The sequence below is a fragment of the Oncorhynchus nerka genome, linkage group LG8, assembly GCF_034236695.1.
Source record: "Oncorhynchus nerka isolate Pitt River linkage group LG8, Oner_Uvic_2.0, whole genome shotgun sequence".
In the NCBI taxonomy this organism is placed as follows: domain Eukaryota; kingdom Metazoa; phylum Chordata; class Actinopteri; order Salmoniformes; family Salmonidae; genus Oncorhynchus; species Oncorhynchus nerka.
In genome coordinates this window covers 17,476,091-17,499,045 of record NC_088403.1, presented here as the reverse complement: position 1 = coordinate 17,499,045, position 22,955 = coordinate 17,476,091, and the positions used below count along the sequence as shown (strand labels likewise).

Below are 22,955 nucleotides of genomic sequence, written 5' to 3'. Positions count from 1 at the left end.
GCTGGGAGAGAGACAGACTGTATATAATGACTGTTCAGTCAGTCCAGGGCTGGGAGAGACAGACAGTATATAATGACTGTTCAGTCAGTCCAGGGCTGGGAGAGAGACAGACAGTATATAATGACTGTTCAGTCAGTCCAGGGCTGGGAGAGAGACAGTATATAATGACTGTTCAGTCAGTCCAGGGCTGGGAGAGAGACAGACTGTATATAATGACTGTTCGGTCAGTCCAGGGCTGGGAGTCCAGAGCTGGGAGACATATAATGACTGTTCAGTCAGTCCAGGGCTGGGAGAGAGACAGACAGTAATAATGACTGTTCAGTCAGTCCAGGGCTGGGAGAGAGACAGACGGTATATAATGACTGTTCAGTCAGTCCAGGGCTGGGAGAGAGACAGACGGTATATAATGACTGTTCAGTCAGTCCAGGGCTGGGAGAGAGACAGACGGTATATAATGACTGTTCAGTCAGTCCAGGGCTGGGAGAGAGACAGACTGTATATAATGACTGTTCAGTCAGTCCAGGGCTGGGAGAGAGACAGACGGTATATAATGACTGTTCAGTCAGTCCAGGGCTGGGAGAGAGACAGACGGCTGTTCGGTCAGTCCAGGGCTGGGAGAGAGACAGACAGTATATAATGACTGTTCGGTCAGTCCAGGGCTGGGAGAGAGACAGACAGTATATAATGACTGTTCAGTCAGTCCAGGGCTGGGAGAGAGACAGACAGTATATAATGACTGTTCAGTCAGTCCAGGGCTGGGAGAGAGACAGTATATAATGACTGTTCAGTCAGTCCAGGGCTGGGAGAGAGACAGACAGTATATAATGACTGTTCGGTCAGTCCAGGGCTGGGAGAGAGACAGTATATAATGACTGTTCAGTCAGTCCAGGGCTGGGAGAGAGACAGACTGTATATAATGACTGTTCGGTCAGTCCAGGGCTGGGAGAGAGACAGTATATAATGACTGTTCAGTCAGTCCAGGGCTGGGAGAGAGACAGACAGTATATAATGACTGTTCGGTCAGTCCAGGGCTGGGAGAGAGACAGACGGTATATAATGACTGTTCGGTCAGTCCAGGGCTGGGAGAGAGACAGTATATAATGACTGTTCAGTCAGTCCAGGGCTGGGAGAGAGACAGACGGTATATAATGACTGTTCAGTCAGTCCAGGGCTGGGAGAGAGACAGACTGTATATAATGACTGTTCAGTCAGTCCAGGGCTGGGAGAGAGACAGTATATAATGACTGTTCGGTCAGTCCAGGGCTGGGAGAGAGACAGTATATAATGACTGTTCGGTCAGTCCAGGGCTGGGAGAGAGACAGACGGTATATAATGACTGTTCAGTCAGTCCAGGGCTGGGAGAGAGACAGTCTGTTCAGTCAGTCCAGGGCTGGGAGAGAGACAGACAGTATATAATGACTGTTCAGTCAGTCCAGGGCTGGGAGAGGGCTGGGAGAGACAGTATATAATGACTGTTCAGTCAGTCCAGGGCTGGGAGAGAGACAGTATATAATGACTGTTCGGTCAGTCCAGAGCTGGGAGAGAGACAGTATATAATGACTGTTCAGTCAGTCCAGGGCTGGGAGAGAGACAGACAGTATATAATGACTGTTCAGTCAGTCCAGGGCTGGGAGAGAGACAGTATATAATGACTGTTCAGTCAGTCCAGAGCTGGGAGAGAGACAGGGCTGGGAGAGACAGACGTATATAATGACTGTTCAGTCAGTCCAGGGCTGGGAGAGAGACAGACAGTATATAATGACTGTTCAGTCAGTCCAGGGCTGGGAGAGAGACAGATATAATGACTGTTCAGTCAGTCCAGGGCTGGGAGAGAGACAGACAGTATATAATGACTGTTCAGTCAGTCCAGGGCTGGGAGAGAGACAGACGGTATATAATGACTGTTCGGTCAGTCCAGGGCTGGGAGAGAGACAGACTATATAATGACTGTTCAGTCAGTCCAGGGCTGGGAGAGAGACAGACTGTATATAATGACTGTTCGGTCAGTCCAGGGCTGGGAGAGAGACAGACGGTATATAATGACTGTTCAGTCAGTCCAGGGCTGGGAGAGAGACAGTATATAATGACTGTTCAGTCAGTCCAGGGCTGACAGAGAGGGCTGGGAGACAGACAGTATATAATGACTGTTCAGTCAGTCAGTCCAGGGGGCTGGGAGAGAGACAGACGGTATATAATGACTGTTCAGTCAGTCCAGGGCTGGGAGAGAGACTGTATATAATGACTGTTCAGTGACTGTTCAGTCAGTCCAGGGCTGGGAGAGAGACAGACAGTATATAATGACTGTTCAGTCAGTCCAGGGCTGGGAGAGAGACAGACAGTATATAATGACTGTTCAGTCAGTCCAGGGCTGGGAGAGAGAGACAGTATATAATGACTGTTCAGTCAGTCCAGGGCTGGGAGAGAGACAGACTGTATATAATGACTGTAGTATAATGACTGTTCGGTCAGTCCAGAGAGAGACAGTATATAATGACTGTTCAGTCAGTCCAGGGCTGACTGTTCAGTCAGTCCAGGGCTGGGAGAGAGACAGACAGTATATAATGACTGTTCAGTCAGTCCAGGGCTGGGAGAGAGACAGACAGTATATAATGACTGTTCAGGTCAGTCCAGGGCTGGGAGAGAGACAGTATATAATGACTGTTCAGTCAGTCCAGGGCTGGGAGAGAGACAGTCTGTTCAGTCAGTCCAGGGCTGGGAATGACTGTTCAGTCAGTCCAGGGCTGGGAGAGAGACAGACGGTATATAATGACTGTTCAGTCAGTCCAGGGCTGGGAGAGAGACAGACTGTATATAATGACTGTTCAGTCAGTCCAGGGCTGGGAGAGAGACAGACGGTATATAATGACTGTTCGGTCAGTCCAGGGCTGGGAGAGAGACAGACAGTATATAATGACTGTTCAGTCAGTCCAGGGCTGGGAGAGAGACAGACAGTATATAATGACTGTTCGGTCAGTCCAGGGCTGGGAGAGAGACAGTATATAATGACTGTTCAGTCAGTCCAGGGCTGGGAGAGAGACAGACTGTATATAATGACTGTTCGGTCAGTCCAGGGCTGGGAGAGAGACAGTATATAATGACTGTTCGGTCAGTCCAGGGCTGGGAGAGAGACAGTATATAATGACTGTTCGGTCAGTCCAGGTGGGAGAGAGACAGTCTGTTCAGGTCCAGGGCTGGGAGAGAGACAGACGGTATATAATGACTGTTCAGTCAGTCCAGGGCTGGGAGAGAGACAGACGGTATATAATGACTGTTCAGTCAGTCCAGGGCTGGGAGAGAGACAGACGGTATATAATGACTGTTCGGTCAGTCCAGGGCTGGGAGAGAGACAGACAGTATATAATGACTGTTCGGTCAGTCCAGGGCTGGGAGAGAGACAGTATATAATGACTGTTCAGTCAGTCCAGGGCTGGGAGAGAGACAGTATATAATGACTGTTCAGTCAGTCCAGGGCTGGGAGAGAGACAGACAGTATATAATGACTGTTCAGTCAGTCCAGGGCTGGGAGAGAGACAGACGATATATAATGACTGTTCAGTCATTCCAGGGCTCTGTTCAGTCCAGGGCTGGGAGAGAGACAGACAGTATATAATGACTGTTCGGTCAGTCCAGGGCTGGGAGAGAGACAGACGGTATATAATGACTGTTCAGTCATTCCAGGGCTGGGAGAGAGACTGTATATAATGACTGTTCGGTCAGTCCAGGGCTGGGAGAGAGACAGACAGTATATAATGACTGTTCGGTCAGTCCAGGGCTGGGAGAGAGACAGACGGTATATAATGACTGTTCAGTCAGTCCAGGGCTGGGAGAGAGACAGACTGTATATAATGACTGTTCAGTCAGTCCAGGGCTGGGAGAGAGACAGACTGTATATAATGACTGTTCAGTCAGTCCAGGGCTGGGAGAGAGACAGACGGTATATAATGACTGTTCAGTCAGTCCAGGGCTGGGAGAGAGACAGACGGTATATAATGACTGTTCGGTCAGTCCAGGGCTGGGAGAGAGACAGTATATAATGACTGTTCAGTCAGTCCAGGGCTGGGAGAGAGACAGACAGTATATAATGACTGTTCGGTCAGTCCAGGGCTGGGAGAGAGACAGTATATAATGACTGTTCAGTCAGTCCAGGGCTGGGAGAGAGACAGACAGTATATAATGACTGTTCAGTCAGTCCAGGGCTGGGAGAGAGACAGACTGTATATAATGACTGTTCGGTCAGTCCAGGGCTGGGAGAGAGACAGTATATAATGACTGTTCAGTCAGTCCAGGGCTGGGAGAGAGACAGACAGTATATAATGACTGTTCGGTCAGTCCAGGGCTGGGAGAGAGACAGACGGTATATAATGACTGTTCGGTCAGTCCAGGGCTGGGAGAGAGACAGTATATAATGACTGTTCAGTCAGTCCAGGGCTGGGAGAGAGACAGACGGTATATAATGACTGTTCGGTCAGTCCAGGGCTGGGAGAGAGACAGACTGTATATAATGACTGTTCAGTCAGTCCAGGGCTGGGAGAGAGACAGTATATAATGACTGTTTGGTCAGTCCAGGGCTGGGAGAGAGACAGTATATAATGACTGTTCGGTCAGTCCAGGGCTGGGAGAGAGACAGACGGTATATAATGACTGTTCAGTCAGTCCAGGGCTGGGAGAGAGACAGACGGTATATAATGACTGTTCGGTCAGTCCAGGGCTGGGAGAGAGACAGACAGTATATAATGACTGTTCAGTCAGTCCAGGGCTGGGAGAGAGACAGTATATAATGACTGTTCAGTCAGTCCAGGGCTGGGAGAGAGACAGTATATAATGACTGTTCAGTCAGTCCAGGGCTGGGAGAGAGACAGACAGTATATAATGACTGTTCAGCCAGTCCAGGGCTGGGAGAGAGACAGACGATATATAATGACTGTTCAGTCATTCCAGGGCTGGGAGAGAGACTGTATATAATGACTGTTCAGTCAGTCCAGGGCTGGGAGAGAGACAGACGGTATATAATGACTGTTCAGTCAGTCCAGGGCTGGGAGAGAGACAGACTGTATATAATGACTGTTCAGTCAGTCCAGGGCTGGGAGAGAGACAGACTGTATATAATGACTGTTCAGTCAGTCCAGGGCTGGGAGAGAGACAGACGGTATATAATGACTGTTCAGTCAGTCCAGGGCTGGGAGAGAGACAGACAGTATATAATGACTGTTCAGTCAGTCCAGGGCTGGGAGAGAGACAGACAGTATATAATGACTGTTCGGTCAGTCCAGGGCTGGGAGAGAGACAGTATATAATGACTGTTCAGTCAGTCCAGGGCTGGGAGAGAGACAGACTGTATATAATGACTGTTCAGTCAGTCCAGGGCTGGGAGAGAGACAGTATATAATGACTGTTCAGTCAGTCCAGGGCTGGGAGAGAGACAGACAGTATATAATGACTGTTCAGTCAGTCCAGGGCTGGGAGAGAGACAGTATATAATGACTGTTCAGTCAGTCCAGGGCTGGGAGAGAGACAGACAGTATATAATGACTGTTCAGTCAGTCCAGGGCTGGGAGAGAGACAGACGGTATATAATGACTGTTCAGTCAGTCCAGGGCTGGGAGAGAGACAGACTGTTCAGTATATAATGACTGTTCAGTCAGTCCAGGGCTGGGAGAGAGACAGACGGTATATAATGACTGTTCAGTCAGTCCAGGGCTGGGAGAGAGACAGACTGTATATAATGACTGTTCAGTCAGTCCAGGGCTGGGAGAGAGACAGACTGTATATAATGACTGTTCGGTCAGTCCAGGGCTGGGAGAGAGACAGACGGTATATAATGACTGTTCGGTCAGTCCAGGGCTGGGAGAGAGACAGACAGTATATAATGACTGTTCAGTCAGTCCAGGGCTGGGAGAGAGACAGACAGTATATAATGACTGTTCGGTCAGTCCAGGGCTGGGAGAGAGACAGTATATAATGACTGTTCAGTCAGTCCAGGGCTGGGAGAGAGACAGACTGTATATAATGACTGTTCGGTCAGTCCAGGGCTCAGTCCAGGGCTGGGAGACAGTATATAATGAGACAGACTGGGAGAGAGACAGTATATAATGACTGTTCAGTCAGTCCAGGGCTGGGAGAGAGACAGTATATAATGACTGTTCAGTCAGTCCAGGGCTGGGAGAGAGACAGACCGTATATAATGACTGTTCAGTCAGTCCAGGGCTGGGAGAGAGACAGACGGTATATAATGACTGTTCAGTCAGTCCAGGGCTGGGAGAGAGACAGACGGTATATAATGACTGTTCGGTCAGTCCAGGGCTGGGAGAGAGACAGACAGTATATAATGACTGTTCGGTCAGTCCAGGGCTGGGAGAGAGACAGTATATAATGACTGTTCAGTCAGTCCAGGGCTGGGAGAGAGACAGTATATAATGACTGTTCAGTCAGTCCAGGGCTGGGAGAGAGACAGACAGTATATAATGACTGTTCAGCCAGTCCAGGGCTGGGAGAGAGACAGACGGTATATAATGACTGTTCAGTCATTCCAGGGCTGGGAGAGAGACAGACTGTTCGGTCAGTAGGGCTGGGAATGACTGTTCGGTCAGTCCAGAGCTGGGAGAGAGACAGACGGTATATAATGACTGTTCAGTCATTCCAGGGCTGGGAGAGAGACTGTATATAATGACTGTTCGGTCAGTCCAGGGCTGGGAGAGAGACAGACAGTATATAATGACTGTTCGGTCAGTCCAGAGCTGGGAGAGAGACAGACGGTATATAATGACTGTTCAGTCAGTCCAGGGCTGGGAGAGAGACAGACTGTATATAATGACTGTTCAGTCAGTCCAGGGCTGGGAGAGAGACAGACTGTATATAATGACTGTTCAGTCAGTCCAGGGCTGGGAGAGAGACAGACGGTATATAATGACTGTTCAGTCAGTCCAGGGCTGGGAGAGAGACAGACGGTATATAATGACTGTTCGGTCAGTCCAGGGCTGGGAGAGAGACAGACAGTATATAATGACTGTTCAGTCAGTCCAGGGCTGGGAGAGAGACAGACAGTATATAATGACTGTTCGGTCAGTCCAGGGCTGGGAGAGAGACAGTATATAATGACTGTTCAGTCAGTCCAGGGCTGGGAGAGAGACAGACAGTATATAATGACTGTTCAGTCAGTCCAGGGCTGGGAGAGAGACAGACTGTATATAATGACTGTTCGGTCAGTCCAGGGCTGGGAGAGAGACAGACTGTTCAGTCAGTCCATAATGACTGTTCGGTCAGTCCAGGGCTGGGAGAGAGACAGACGGTATATAATGACTGTTCGGTCAGTCCAGGGCTGGGAGAGAGACAGTATATAATGACTGTTCAGTCAGTCCAGGGCTGGGAGAGAGACAGACGGTATATAATGACTGTTCAGTCAGTCCAGGGCTGGGAGAGAGACAGACTGTATATAATGACTGTTCAGTCAGTCCAGGGCTGGGAGAGAGACAGACGACTGTTATCAGACTGTTCTGGTCAGTCCAGGGCTGGGAGAGAGACAGACGGTATATAATGACTGTTCAGTCAGTCCAGGGCTGGGAGAGAGACAGACGGTATATAATGACTGTTCAGGTCAGTCCAGGGCTGGGAGAGAGACAGTATATAATGACTGTTCGGTCAGTCCAGGGCTGGGATATATAATGACTGTTCAGGTCAGTCCAGGGCTGGGAGAGAGACAGTATATAATGACTGTTCAGTCAGTCCAGGGCTGGGAGAGAGACAGACGTATATAATGACTGTTCAGTCAGTCCAGGGCTGGGAGAGAGACAGACGTATATATGACTGTTCAGTCAAGGGCTGGGAGAGACAGTATATAATGACTGTTCGGTCAGTCCAGGGCTGGGAGAGAGACAGACAGTATATAATGACTGTTCAGTCAGTCCAGGGCTGGGAGAGAGACAGACGGACTGTTCAGTCCAGGGCTGGGAGAGAGACAGACAGTATATAATGACTGTTCAGTCAGTCCAGGGCTGGGAGAGACAGACGGTATATAATGACTGTTCAGTCAGTCCAGGGCTGGGAGAGAGACAGACTGTATATAATGACTGTTCGGTCAGTCCAGGGCTGGGAGAGAGACAGACTGTATATAATGACTGTTCAGTCAGTCCAGGGCTGGGAGAGAGACAGACGGTATATAATGACTGTTCAGTCAGTCCAGGGCTGGGAGAGAGACAGACAGTATATAATGACTGTTCAGTCAGTCCAGGGCTGGGAGAGAGACAGACGGTATATAATGACTGTTCAGTCAGTCCAGGGCTGGGAGAGAGACAGACAGTATATAATGACTGTTCAGTCAGTCCAGGGCTGGGAGAGAGACAGACAGTATATAATGACTGTTCAGTCAGTCCAGGGCTGGGAGAGAGACAGACAGTATATAATGACTGTTCAGTCAGTCCAGGGCTGGGAGAGAGACAGACAGTATATAATGACTGTTCGGTCAGTCCAGGGCTGGGAGAGAGACAGACTGTATATAATGACTGTTCAGTCAGTCCAGGGCTGGGAGAGAGACAGACACTGTTCAGTCAGTCCAGGGCTGGGAGAGAGACAGACAGTATATAATGACTGTTCGGTCAAGGGCTGGGAGACAGACAGTATATAATGACTGTTCAGTCAGTCCAGGGCTGGGAGAGAGACAGACTGTATATAATGACTGTTCGGTCAGTCCAGGGCTGGGAGAGAGACAGTATATAATGACTGTTCGGTCAGTCCAGGGCTGGGAGAGAGACAGACGGTATATAATGACTGTTCAGTCAGTCCAGGGCTGGGAGAGAGACAGACAGTATATAATGACTGTTCAGTCAGTCCAGGGCTGGGAGAGAGACAGTATATAATGACTGTTCAGTCAGTCCAGGGCTGGGAGAGAGACAGACAGTATATAATGACTGTTCAGTCAGTCCAGGGCTGGGAGAGAGACAGTATATAATGACTGTTCAGTCAGTCCAGGGCTGGGAGAGAGACAGACGGTATATAATGACTGTTCAGTCAGTCAGGGCTGGGAGAGAGACCAGGGCTGGGGCTGGGAGAGAGACAGACTGTATATAATGACTGTTCGGTCAGTCCAGGGCTGGGAGAGAGACAGTATATAATGACTGTTCAGTCAGTCCAGAGCTGGGAGAGAGACAGTATATAATGACTGTTCAGTCAGTCCAGGGCTGGGAGAGAGACAGACAGTATATAATGACTGTTCAGTCAGTCCAGGGCTGGGAGAGAGACAGACAGTATATAATGACTGTTCAGTCAGTCCAGGGCTGGGAGAGACAGTATATAATGACTGTTCAGTCAGTCCAGGGCTGGGAGAGAGACAGACAGTATATAATGACTGTTCAGTCAGTCCAGGGCTGGGAGAGAGACAGACGGTATATAATGACTGTTCAGTCAGTCCAGGGCTGGGAGAGAGACAGACAGTCAGTCCAGGGCTGGGAGAGAGACAGACAGTATATAATGACTGTTCAGTCAGTCCAGGGCTGGGAGAGAGACAGTATATAATGACTGTTCAGTCAGTCCAGGGCTGGGAGAGAGACAGACTGTATATAATGACTGTTCAGTCAGTCCAGGGCTGGGAGAGAGACAGACGGTATATAATGACTGTTCAGTCAGTCCAGGGCTGGGAGAGAGACAGACAGTATATAATGACTGTTCAGTCAGTCCAGGGCTGGGAGAGAGACAGACGGTATATAATGACTGTTCGGTCAGTCCAGGGCTGGGAGAGACAGACAGTATATAATGACTGTTCAGTCAGTCCAGGGCTGGGAGAGAGACAGACGTATATAATGACTGTTCAGTCAGTCCAGGGCTGGGAGAGAGACAGTATATAATGACTGTTCAGTCAGTCCAGGGCTGGGAGAGAGACAGACAGTATATAATGACTGTTCAGTCAGTCCAGGGCTGGGAGAGAGACAGACGGTATATAATGACTGTTCAGTCAGTCCAGGGCTGGGAGAGAGACAGACTGTATATAATGACTGTTCAGTCAGTCCAGGGCTGGGAGAGAGACAGACTGTATATAATGACTGTTCAGTCAGTCCAGGGCTGGGAGAGAGACAGACGGTATATAATGACTGTTCAGTCAGTCCAGGGCTGGGAGAGAGACAGACGTATATAATGACTGTTCAGTCAGTCCAGGGCTGGGAGAGAGACAGACAGTATATAATGACTGTTCAGTCAGTCCAGGGCTGGGAGAGAGACAGACAGTATATAATGACTGTTCAGTCAGTCCAGGGCTGGGAGAGACAGACAGTATATAATGACTGTTCAGTCAGTCCAGGGCTGGGAGAGAGACAGACAGTATATAATGACTGTTCAGTCAGTCCAGGGCTGGGAGAGAGACAGTATATAATGACTGTTCAGTCAGTCCAGGGCTGGGAGAGAGACAGTGTTCAGGGTCCAGGGCTGGGAGAGAGACAGACAGTATATAATGACTGTTCAGGTCAGTCCAGGGCTGGGAGAGAGACAGACTGTATATAATGACTGTTCGGTCAGTCCAGGGCTGGGAGAGAGACAGTATATAATGACTGTTCAGTCAGTCCAGGGCTGGGAGAGAGACAGACGGTATATAATGACTGTTCGGTCAGTCCAGGGCTGGGAGAGACAGACTATAATGACTGTTCAGTCAGTCCAGGGCTGGGAGAGAGACAGTATATAATGACTGTTCAGTCAGTCCAGGGCTGGGAGAGAGACAGACTGTATATAATGACTGTTCAGTCAGTCCAGGGCTGGGAGAGAGACAGACAGTCAGTCCAGGGCTGGGAGAGAGACAGACAGTATATAATGACTGTTCGGTCAGTCCAGGGCTGGGAGAGAGACAGACGGTATATAATGACTGTTCAGTCAGTCCAGGGCTGGGAGAGAGACAGACGGTATATAATGACTGTTCGGTCAGTCCAGGGCTGGGAGAGACAGACAGTATATAATGACTGTTCAGTCAGTCCAGGGCTGGGAGAGAGACAGTATATAATGACTGTTCAGTCATAGGGCTGGGATGACTGTTCAGTCAGTCCAGGGCTGGGAGAGAGACAGACAGTATATAATGACTGTTCAGTCAGTCCAGGGCTGGGAGAGAGACAGACTGTATATAATGACTGTTCAGTCAGTCCAGGGCTGGGAGAGACAGACAGTATATAATGACTGTTCAGTCAGTCCAGGGCTGGGAGAGAGACAGACGGTATATAATGACTGTTCAGTCAGTCCAGGGCTGGGAGAGAGACAGACGGTATATAATGACTGTTCAGTCAGTCCAGGGCTGGGAGAGAGACAGACGGTATATAATGACTGTTCAGTCAGTCCAGGGCTGGGAGAGAGACAGACGGTATATAATGACTGTTCAGTCAGTCCAGGGCTGGGAGAGAGACAGACATATAATGACTGTTCAGTCATCCATAATGACTGTTCAGTCAGTCCAGGGCTGGGAGAGAGACAGACGGTATATAATGACTGTTCAGTCAGTCCAGGGCTGGGAGAGATATAATGACTGTTCAGTCAGTCCAGGGCTGGGAGAGAGACAGACGGTATATAATGACTGTTCAGTCAGTCCAGGGCTGGGAGAGAGACAGACTGTATATAATGACTGTTCAGTCAGTCCAGGGCTGGGAGAGAGACAGTATATAATGACTGTTCAGTCAGTCCAGGGCTGGGAGAGAGACAGTATATAATGACTGTTCAGTCAGTCCAGGGCTGGGAGAGAGACAGTATATAATGACTGTTCAGTCAGTCCAGGGCTGGGAGAGAGACAGTATATAATGACTGTTCAGTCAGTCCAGGGCTGGGAGAGAGACAGACGGTATATAATGACTGTTCAGTCAGTCCAGGGCTGGGAGAGAGACAGACGGTATATAATGACTGTTCGGTCAGTCCAGGGCTGGGAGAGACAGACAGTATATAATGACTGTTCCAGTCAGTCCAGGGCTGGGAGAGAGACAGTATATAATGACTGTTCGGTCAGTCCAGGGCTGGGAGAGAGACAGACAGTATATAATGACTGTTCAGTCAGTCCAGGGCTGGGAGAGAGACAGTATATAATGACTGTTCGGTCAGTCCAGGGCTGGGAGAGAGACAGACAGTATATAATGACTGTTCAGTCAGTCCAGGGCTGGGAGAGAGACAGACGGTATATAATGACTGTTCAGTCAGTCCAGGGCTGGGAGAGAGACAGACGGTATATAATGACTGTTCAGTCAGTCCAGGGCTGGGAGAGAGACAGACGGACTGTTCAGTCATCCAGGGCTAATGACTGTTCGGTCAGTCCAGGGCTGGGAGAGAGACAGACAGTATATAATGACTGTTCAGTCAGTCCAGGGCTGGGAGAGAGACAGACTGTATATAATGACTGTTCAGTCAGTCCAGGGCTGGGAGAGAGACAGTATATAATGACTGTTCAGTCAGTCCAGGGCTGGGAGAGAGACAGACAGTATATAATGACTGTTCAGTCAGTCCAGGGCTGGGAGAGACTGGTATATAATGACTGTTCAGTCAGTCCAGGGCTGGGAGAGAGACAGACTGTATATAATGACTGTTCAGTCAGTCCAGGGCTGGGAGAGAGACAGACAGTATATAATGACTGTTCGGTCAGTCCAGGGCTGGGAGAGACAGACAGTATATAATGACTGTTCAGTCAGTCCAGGGCTGGGAGAGAGACAGACAGTATATAATGACTGTTCAGTCAGTCCAGGGCTGGGAGAGAGACAGACTGTATATAATGACTGTTCGGTCAGTCCAGGGCTGGGAGAGAGACAGACAGTATATAATGACTGTTCAGTCAGTCCAGGGCTGGGAGAGAGACAGACGGTATATAATGACTGTTCAGTCAGTCCAGGGCTGGGAGAGAGACAGACAGTATATAATGACTGTTCAGTCAGTCCAGGGCTGGGAGAGAGACAGACGGTATATAATGACTGTTCAGTCATCAGGGCTGGGAATATATAATGACTGTTCAGTCAGTCCAGGGCTGGGAGAGAGACAGACTGTATATAATGACTGTTCAGTCAGTCCAGGGCTGGGAGAGAAGACAGTATATAATGACTGTTTGGTCAGTCCAGGGCTGGGAGAGAGACAGTATATAATGACTGTTCAGTCAGTCCAGGGCTGGGAGAGAGACAGACGGTATATAATGACTGTTCAGTCAGTCCAGGGCTGGGAGAGACAGACAGTATATAATGACTGTTCAGTCAGTCCAGGGCTGGGAGAGAGACAGTATATAATGACTGTTCAGTCAGTCCAGGGCTGGGAGAGAGACAGACTGTATATAATGACTGTTCGGTCAGTCCAGGGCTGGGAGAGAGACAGACTGTTCAAAATCCAGGGCTGGGAGATGACTGTTCGGACTGTTCAGTCAGTCCAGGGCTGGGAGAGAGACAGACAGTATATAATGACTGTTCAGTCAGTCCAGGGCTGGGAGAGAGACAGACGGTATATAATGACTGTTCGGTCAGTCCAGGGCTGGGAGAGAGACAGTATATAATGACTGTTCAGTCAGTCCAGAGCTGGGAGAGAGACAGTATATAATGACTGTTCAGTCAGTCCAGGGCTGGGAGAGAGACAGACGGTATATAATGACTGTTCAGTCAGTCCAGGGCTGGGAGAGAGACTGTTTCAGTCAGTCCAGGGCTGGGAGAGAGACAGACATATAATGACTGTTCAGTCAGTCCAGGGCTGTATATAATGACTGTTCAGTCAGTCCAGGGCTGGGAGAGAGACAGACGGTATATAATGACTGTTCAGTCAGTCCAGGGCTGGGAGAGAGACAGACTGTATATAATGACTGTTCAGTCAGTCCAGGGCTGGGAGAGAGACAGACTGTATATAATGACTGTTCTCAGTCCAGGGCTGGGAGAGAGACAGACAGTATATAATGACTGTTCAGTCAGTCCAGGGCTGGGAGAGACAGACGGTATATAATGACTGTTCAGTCAGTCCAGGGCTGGGAGAGAGACAGACTGTATATAATGACTGTTCAGTCAGTCCAGGGCTGGGAGAGAGACAGACTGTATATAATGACTGTTCAGTCAGTCCAGGGCTGGGAGAGAGACAGTATATAATGACTGTTCAGTCAGTCCAGGGCTGGGAGAGAGACAGACAGTATATAATGACTGTTCAGTCAGTCCAGGGCTGGGAGAGAGACAGACGGTATATAATGACTGTTCAGTCAGTCCAGGGCTGGGAGAGAGACAGACGGTATATAATGACTGTTCAGTCAGTCCAGGGCTGGGAGAGAGACAGACTGTATATAATGACTGTTCAGTCAGTCCAGGGCTGGGAGAGAGACAGACAGTATATAATGACTGTTCAGTCAGTCCAGGGCTGGGAGAGAGACAGTATATAATGACTGTTCAGTCAGTCCAGGGCTGGGAGAGAGACAGACGGTATATAATGACTGTTCAGTCAGTCCAGGGCTGGGAGAGAGACAGACGGTATATAATGACTGTTCAGTCAGTCCAGGGCTGGGAGAGAGACAGACAGTATATAATGACTGTTCAGTCAGTCCAGGGCTGGGAGAGAGACAGTATATAATGACTGTTCAGTCAGTCCAGGGCTGGGAGAGAGACAGTATATAATGACTGTTCAGTCAGTCCAGGGCTGGGAGAGAGACAGACTGTATATAATGACTGTTCGGTCAGTCAGGGCTGGGAGGAGACTGTTCAGTCAGTCCAGGGCTGGGAGAGAGACAGTATATAATGACTGTTCAGTCAGTCCAGGGCTGGGAGAGAGACAGTATATAATGACTGTTCAGTCAGTCCAGGGCTGGGAGAGAGACAGACAGTATATAATGACTGTTCAGTCAGTCCAGGGCTGGGAGAGAGACAGACGGTATATAATGACTGTTCGGTCAGTCCAGGGCTGGGAGAGAGACAGTATATAATGACTGTTCAGTCAGTCCAGGGCTGGGAGAGAGACAGACGGTATATAATGACTGTTCAGTCAGTCCAGGGCTGGGAGAGAGACAGACGGTATATAATGACTGTTCAGTCAGTCCAGGGCTGGGAGAGAGACAGACTGTATATAATGACTGTTCAGTCAGTCCAGGGCTGGGAGAGAGACAGACTGTATATAATGACTGTTCAGTCAGTCCAGGGCTGGGAGAGAGACAGACGGTATATAATGACTGTTCAGTCAGTCCAGGGCTGGGAGAGAGACAGACTGTATATAATGACTGTTCAGTCAGTCCAGGGCTGGGAGAGAGACAGACTGTATATAATGACTGTTCAGTCAGTCCAGGGCTGGGAGAGAGACAGTATATAATGACTGTTCAGTCAGTCCAGGGCTGGGAGAGAGACAGACTGTATATAATGACTGTTCGGTCAGTCCAGGGCTGGGAGAGAGACAGACGGTATATAATGACTGTTCAGTCAGTCCAGGGCTGGGAGAGAGACAGTATATAATGACTGTTCAGTCAGTCCAGGGCTGGGAGAGAGACAGACAGTATATAATGACTGTTCAGTCAGTCCAGGGCTGGGAGAGAGACAGACTGTATATAATGACTGTTCAGTCAGTCCAGGGCTGGGAGAGACAGACAGTATATAATGACTGTTCAGTCAGTCCAGGGCTGGGAGAGAGACAGACGGTATATAATGACTGTTCAGTCAGTCCAGGGCTGGGAGAGAGACAGTATATAATGACTGTTCAGTCAGTCCAGGGCTGGGAGAGAGACAGACAGTATATAATGACTGTTCAGTCAGTCCAGGGCTGGGAGAGAGACAGTATATAATGACTGTTCAGTCAGTCCAGGGCTGGGAGAGAGACAGTATATAATGACTGTTCAGTCAGTCCAGGGCTGGGAGAGAGACAGACTGTATATAATGACTGTTCGGTCAGTCCAGGGCTGGGAGAGAGACAGTATATAATGACTGTTCAGTCAGTCCAGGGCTGGGAGAGAGACAGACAGTATATAATGACTGTTCAGTCAGTCCAGGGCTGGGAGAGAGACAGACGTATATAATGACTGTTCGGTCAGTCCAGGGCTGGGAGAGAGACAGACAGTATATAATGACTGTTCGGTCAGTCCAGGGCTGGGAGAGAGACAGACAGTATATAATGACTGTTCAGTCAGTCCAGGGCTGGGAGAGAGACAGACAGTATATAATGACTGTTCAGTCAGTCCAGGGCTGGGAGAGAGACAGACGGTATATAATGACTGTTCAGTCAGTCCAGGGCTGGGAGAGAGACAGACGGTATATAATGACTGTTCGGTCAGTCCAGGGCTGGGAGAGAGACAGACTCTGTTCGGTCAGTCCAGGGCTGGGAGAGAGACAGACAGTATATAATGACTGTTCAGTCAGTCCAGGGCTGGGAGAGAGACAGACGGTATATAATGACTGTTCAGTCAGTCCAGGGCTGGGAGAGAGACAGTATATAATGACTGTTCAGTCAGTCCAGGGCTGGGAGAGACAGACAGTATATAATGACTGTTCAGTCAGTCCAGGGCTGGGAGAGAGACAGTATATAATGACTGTTCAGTCAGTCCAGGGCTGGGAGAGACAGACAGTATATAATGACTGTTCAGTCAGTCCAGGGCTGGGAGAGAGACAGACAGTATATAATGACTGTTCAGTCAGTCCAGGGCTGGGAGAGAGAGACTGTATATAATGACTGTTCAGTCAGTCCAGGGCTGGGAGAGAGACAGACAGTATATAATGACTGTTCAGTCAGTCCAGGGCTGGGAGAGAGAGACAGTATATAATGACTGTTCAGTCAGTCCAGGGCTGGGAGAGAGACAGACGGTATATAATGACTGTTCGGTCAGTCCAGGGCTGGGAGAGAGACAGTATATAATGACTGTTCAGTCAGTCCAGGGCTGGGAGAGAGACAGACAGTATATAATGACTGTTCAGTCAGTCCAGGGCTGGGAGAGAGACAGACGGTATATAATGACTGTTCAGTCAGTCCAGGGCTGGGAGAGAGACAGACAGTATATAATGACTGTTCAGTCAGTCCAGGGCTGGGAGAGAGACAGACAGTATATAATGACTGTTCAGTCAGTCCAGGGCTGGGAGAGAGACAGACAGTATATAATGACTGTTCAGTCAGTCCAGGGCTGGGAGAGAGACAGACGGTATATAATGACTGTTCAGTCAGTCCAGGGCTGGGAGAGAGACAGACAGTATATAATGACTGTTCGGTCAGTCCAGGGCTGGGAGAGACAGACAGTATATAATGACTGTTCAGTCAGTCCAGGGCTGGGAGAGAGACAGACAGTATATAATGACTGTTCAGTCAGTCCAGGGCTGGGAGAGAGACAGACTGTATATAATGACTGTTCAGTCAGTCCAGGGCTGGGAGAGAGACATATAATGACTGTTCAGTCAGTCCAGGGCTGGGAGAGACAGACAGTATATAATGACTGTTCGGTCAGTCCAGGGCTGGGAGAGAGACAGACAGTATATAATGACTGTTCAGTCAGTCAGTGGGAGAGAGACCAGGGCTGGTCAGTCCAGGGCTGGGAGAGAGACAGACGGTATATAATGACTGTTCAGTCAGTCCAGGGCTGGGAGAGAGACAGACAGTATATAATGACTGTTCAGTCAGTCCAGGGCTGGGAGAGAGACAGACGGTATATAATGACTGTTCGGTCAGTCCAGGGCTGGGAGAGAGACAGACTGGTATATAATGACTGTTCAGTCAGTCCAGGGCTGGGAGAGAGACAGACGGTATATAATGACTGTTCAGTCAGTCCAGGGCTGGGAGAGAGACAGACTATATAATGACTGTTCAGTCAGTCCAGGGCTGGGAGAGAGACAGACTGTATATAATGACTGTTCGGTCAGTCCAGGGCTGGGAGAGAGACAGACGGTATATAATGACTGTTCGGTCAGTCCAGGGCTGGGAGAGAGACAGACAGTATATAATGACTGTTCAGTCAGTCCAGGGCTGGGAGAGAGACAGACAGTATATAATGACTGTTCAGTCAGTCCAGGGCTGGGAGAGAGACAGACAGTATATAATGACTGTTCGGTCAGTCCAGGGCTGGGAGAGAGACAGACAGACTGTTCGGTCAGTCCAGGGCTGGGAGAGACAGTATATAATGACTGTTCAGGTCAGTCCAGGGCTGGGAGAGAGAGACAGTATATAATGACTGTTCAGTCAGTCCAGGGCTGGGAGAGAGACAGTATATAATGACTGTTCAGTCAGTCCAGGGCTGGGAGAGAGACAGACAGTATATAATGACTGTTCAGTCAGTCCAGGGCTGGGAGAGAGACAGTATATAATGACTGTTCAGTCAGTCCAGGGCTGGGAGAGAGACAGACCGTATATAATGACTGTTCAGTCAGTCCAGGGCTGGGAGAGAGACAGACGGTATATAATGACTGTTCAGTCAGTCCAGGGCTGGGAGAGAGACAGACAGTATATAATGACTGTTCAGTCAGTCCAGGGCTGGGAGAGAGACAGACAGTATATAATGACTGTTCAGTCAGTCCAGGGCTGGGAGAGAGACAGACGGTATATAATGACTGTTCAGTCAGTCCAGGGCTGGGAGAGAGAGACAGTATATAATGACTGTTCAGTCAGTCCAGGGCTGGGAGAGAGACAGTATATAATGACTGTTCAGTCAGTCCAGGGCTGGGAGAGAGAGACAGTATATAATGACTGTTCAGTCAGTCAGGGCTGGGAGAGAGACAGACTGTATATAATGACTGTTCGGTCAGTCCAGGGCTGGGAGAGAGACAGTATATAATGACTGTTCAGTCAGTCCAGGGCTGGGAGAGAGACAGACAGTATATAATGACTGTTCAGTCAGTCCAGGGCTGGGAGAGAGACAGACGGTATATAATGACTGTTCGGTCAGTCAGTCAGGGCTGGGAGAGAGACAGACGGTATATAATGACTGTTCAGTCAGTCCAGGGCTGGGAGAGACAGACAGTATATAATGACTGTTCAGTCAGTCCAGGGCTGGGAGAGAGACAGACAGTATATAATGACTGTTCGGTCAGTCCAGGGCTGGGAGAGACAGACAGTATATAATGACTGTTCAGGTCAGTCCAGGGCTGGGAGAGAGACAGACAGTATATAATGACTGTTCAGTCAGTCCAGGGCTGGGAGAGAGACAGACGGTATATAATGACTGTTCGGTCAGTCCAGGGCTGGGAGAGAGACAGACAGTATATAATGACTGTTCAGTCAGTCCAGGGCTGGGAGAGAGACAGACGGTATATAATGACTGTTCAGTCAGTCCAGGGCTGGGAGAGAGACAGACGGTATATAATGACTGTTCAGTCAGTCCAGGGCTGGGAGAGAGACAGTATATAATGACTGTTCAGTCAGTCCAGGGCTGGGAGAGAGACAGACGGTATATAATGACTGTTCAGTCAGTCCAGGGCTGGGAGAGAGACAGACGGTATATAATGACTGTTCAGTCAGTCCAGGGCTGGGAGAGAGACAGATATAATGACTGTTCAGTCAGTCCAGGGCTGGGAGAGAGACAGACAGTATATAATGACTGTTCAGTCAGTCCAGGGCTGGGAGAGAGACAGACAGTATATAATGACTGTTCAGTCAGTCCAGGGCTGGGAGAGACAGACAGTATATAATGACTGTTCAGTCAGTCCAGGGCTGGGAGAGAGACAGACAGTATATAATGACTGTTCAGTCAGTCCAGGGCTGGGAGAGAGACAGACAGTATATAATGACTGTTCAGTCAGTCCAGGGCTGGGAGAGAGACAGACTGTATATAATGACTGTTCGGTCAGTCCAGGGCTGGGAGAGAGACAGTATATAATGACTGTTCGGTCAGTCCAGAGCTGGGAGAGAGACAGTATATAATGACTGTTCAGTCAGTCCAGGGCTGGGAGAGAGACAGACAGTATATAATGACTGTTCAGTCAGTCCAGGGCTGGGAGAGAGACTCATATAATGACTGTTCAGTCAGTCCAGGGCTGGGAGAGAGACAGTATATAATGACTGTTCAGTCAGTCCAGGGCTGGGAGAGAGACAGACGGTATATAATGACTGTTCAGTCAGTCCGGGCTGGGAGAGAGAGACTGTATATAATGACTGTTCAGTCAGTCCAGGGCTGGGAGAGAGACAGACAGTATATAATGACTGTTCAGTCAGTCCAGGGCTGGGAGAGAGACAGTATATAATGACTGTTCAGTCAGTCCAGGGCTGGGAGAGAGACAGTATATAATGACTGTTCAGTCAGTCCAGGGCTGGGAGAGAGACAGACGGTATATAATGACTGTTCAGTCAGTCCAGGGCTGGGAGAGAGACAGACGGTATATAATGACTGTTCGGTCAGTCCAGGGCTGGGAGAGAGACAGTATATAATGACTGTTCAGTCAGTCCAGGGCTGGGAGAGAGACAGACAGTATATAATGACTGTTCAGTCAGTCCAGGGCTGGGAGAGAGAGACAGACGGTATATAATGACTGTTCGGTCAGTCCAGGGCTGGGAGAGAGACAGACTATATAATGACTGTTCAGTCAGTCCAGGGCTGGGAGAGAGACAGACGGTATATAATGACTGTTCAGTCAGTCCAGGGCTGGGAGAGAGACAGTATATAATGACTGTTCTCAGTCAGTCAGGGCTGGGAGAGAGACAGTATATAATGACTGTTCGGTCAGTCCAGGGCTGGGAGAGAGACAGACGTATATAATGACTGTTCGGTCAGTCCAGGGCTGGGAGAGAGACAGTATATAATGACTGTTCAGTCAGTCCAGGGCTGGGAGAGAGACTATATAATGACTGTTCAGTCAGTCCAGGGCTGGGAGAGAGACAGACAGTATATAATGACTGTTCGTCAGTCCAGGGCTGGGAGAGAGACAGACGTATATAATGACTGTTCAGGTCAGTCCAGGGCTGGGAGAGAGACAGACTGTATATAATGACTGTTCGGTCAGTCCAGGGCTGGGAGAGAGACAGTATATAATGACTGTTCGGTCAGTCCAGGGCTGGGAGAGAGACAGATGACTGTTCGGTCAGTCCAGGGCTGGGAGAGAGACAGACAGTATATAATGACTGTTCAGTCAGTCCAGGGCTGGGAGAGAGACAGACGGTATATAATGACTGTTCGGTCAGTCCAGGGCTGGGAGAGAGACAGACGGTATATAATGACTGTTCGGTCAGTCCAGGGCTGGGAGAGAGACAGACGGTATATAATGACTGTTCGGTCAGTCCAGGGCTGGGAGAGAGACAGACGGTATATAATGACTGTTCGGTCAGTCCAGGGCTGGGAGAGAGACAGACGGTATATAATGACTGTTCAGTCAGTCCAGGGCTGGGAGAGAGACAGACGGTATATAATGACTGTTCAGTCAGTCCAGGGCTGGGAGAGAGACAGACGGTATATAATGACTGTTCAGTCAGTCCAGGGCTGGGAGAGAGACAGTGGTAAAGCTGACACAGGTATCCTTCCCTGCAGTGCTAGCCCTAGCAGGGCTAGAGATAATGATTTTATCATTTGGAGAGTTGGGTAAGAGATCAGCCCTGCTGGCCTGCCTAGCCCGCCTGTCCACCGTCAGACCAGGGGCTCAGCGTCTTCTATGTTACTTGGACAGATGAGTCAAGGTGTCTGCTGACGTTTTCAAACCCGGGAGGGAAGGGGGCTTTAGAGGAATTGAAATAGTGTCTGTCTGGCCACTGTCCCAGCGGATTCCACAGATCCCAGGGCTGCTGCTCTCTGAGTGGGAATATGGTAATTAGATTCCTACCAAATTACGTTTTGGACCGGACTCAAAATTGCGATGACTTTTACCCCAAGTTCCCTTCCAAAAGCACTCCTCTGTGAATCAAAGCCAAAGCCTAAAGAAAAGGTTTGCAAAAAATATGGCACCCTGTTAAGTCTCTTTGAAAATGACTCCTTATTGAATCACACAAAAGGACTGGAGAGATGGAACTACTAGTCATTGATTTTCCAACTTGCTTATCTCAACCCCGCCCCCCTCAACTTCTATGTCCAAAGTTTGTTTGCTTTAACAGTTGTGCAGTGACTTGCTTTTTTAAATGAACATACAATAATGAACATTAATCAGGTTCTGGTCAGTAGGCATGAAGTAAGAAATGTTTTGAAATAGAAAAATTACAATGGGCCATTTGATTGTAAGTTGTACCTGTAAATCCTGTTTCAAAATCTTAGTTTGCGCTTGTTGCCTGCTGAACATGAGCCAGGTAGGCAGAAAGGCAAGGCTACTAGTGCTGGTTTTCCTTCCTAACTGCTAGTTCATTCAACAGCTAATTGGTTGGCAAAACAGTCCAGTTGATTAGAACTAAAACATGAAAACTAGAGGCGTTCTCACACTTGAGGGCTGGTAATTGAAACTGCAGTAGGAGTACCTCCATTTTGAATCAGTCCAACCTAAGTCAACGTCTCCTCTCTTCTCTCCCCCTCAGCTAAAGCCGCGGACGGAGCCGCCATGGAGATGCAGCCGCTCAACAGCGACGAAGTCGACATCGACGAGAAGAGGAAATCCAACTTGAAGGAGAAGAAGGAGAAGTCCGTTCTCCAGGGGAAACTAACCAAATTAGCAGTACAAATTGGCAAAGCCGGTCAGTGAATTTCTCTTTTCTCTCTCTCGCTCTCTCTCTCGCTGTCTCTCTCTCTCTCTCTCTCTCGCTGTCTCTCTCTCGCTGTCTCTCTCTCTGTCTCTCTCGCTGTCTCTCTCGCTGTCTCTCTCGCTGTCTCTCTCTCTCTCGCTGTCTCGCTCTCTCTCTCGCTGTCTCGCTCTCTCTCTCGCTGTCGCTCTCTCTCTCGCTGTCTCGCTCTCTCTCTCGCTGTCTCTCTCTCGCTCTCTCTCTGTCTCTCTCTCTCTCTCGCTGTCTCGCTCTCTCTCTCTCTCTGTCTCTCTCTCTGTCTCGCTCTCGCTCTCTCTCTCTGTCTCGCTCTCTCTCTCTCTCGCTGTCTCGCTCTCTCTCTCTCTCGCTGTCTCGCTCTCTCTCTCTCTCTCTGTCTCTCTCGCTCTCTCTCTCGCTGTCTCGCTCTCTCTCTCTCTCTCTCGCTGTCTCGCTCTCGCTGTCTC

General features: G+C 49.2%; 1 protein-coding gene across 8 annotated transcripts in view; it reads left to right on the top strand.

The window, feature by feature from the left end:
- atp2b1a (ATPase plasma membrane Ca2+ transporting 1a) overlaps nucleotides 1-22,955 on the top strand; it is an 81,863-nt gene that overhangs the window by 32,011 nt on the left and 26,897 nt on the right. For all 8 annotated transcript variants that reach the window (XM_065021464.1, XM_065021462.1, XM_065021463.1 and 5 more), the window contains one exon: nucleotides 22,330-22,485. In XM_065021464.1, the coding sequence (XP_064877536.1) occupies nucleotides 22,330-22,485 (156 nt within the window). The remainder of the gene's footprint in view (nucleotides 1-22,329; nucleotides 22,486-22,955) is intronic.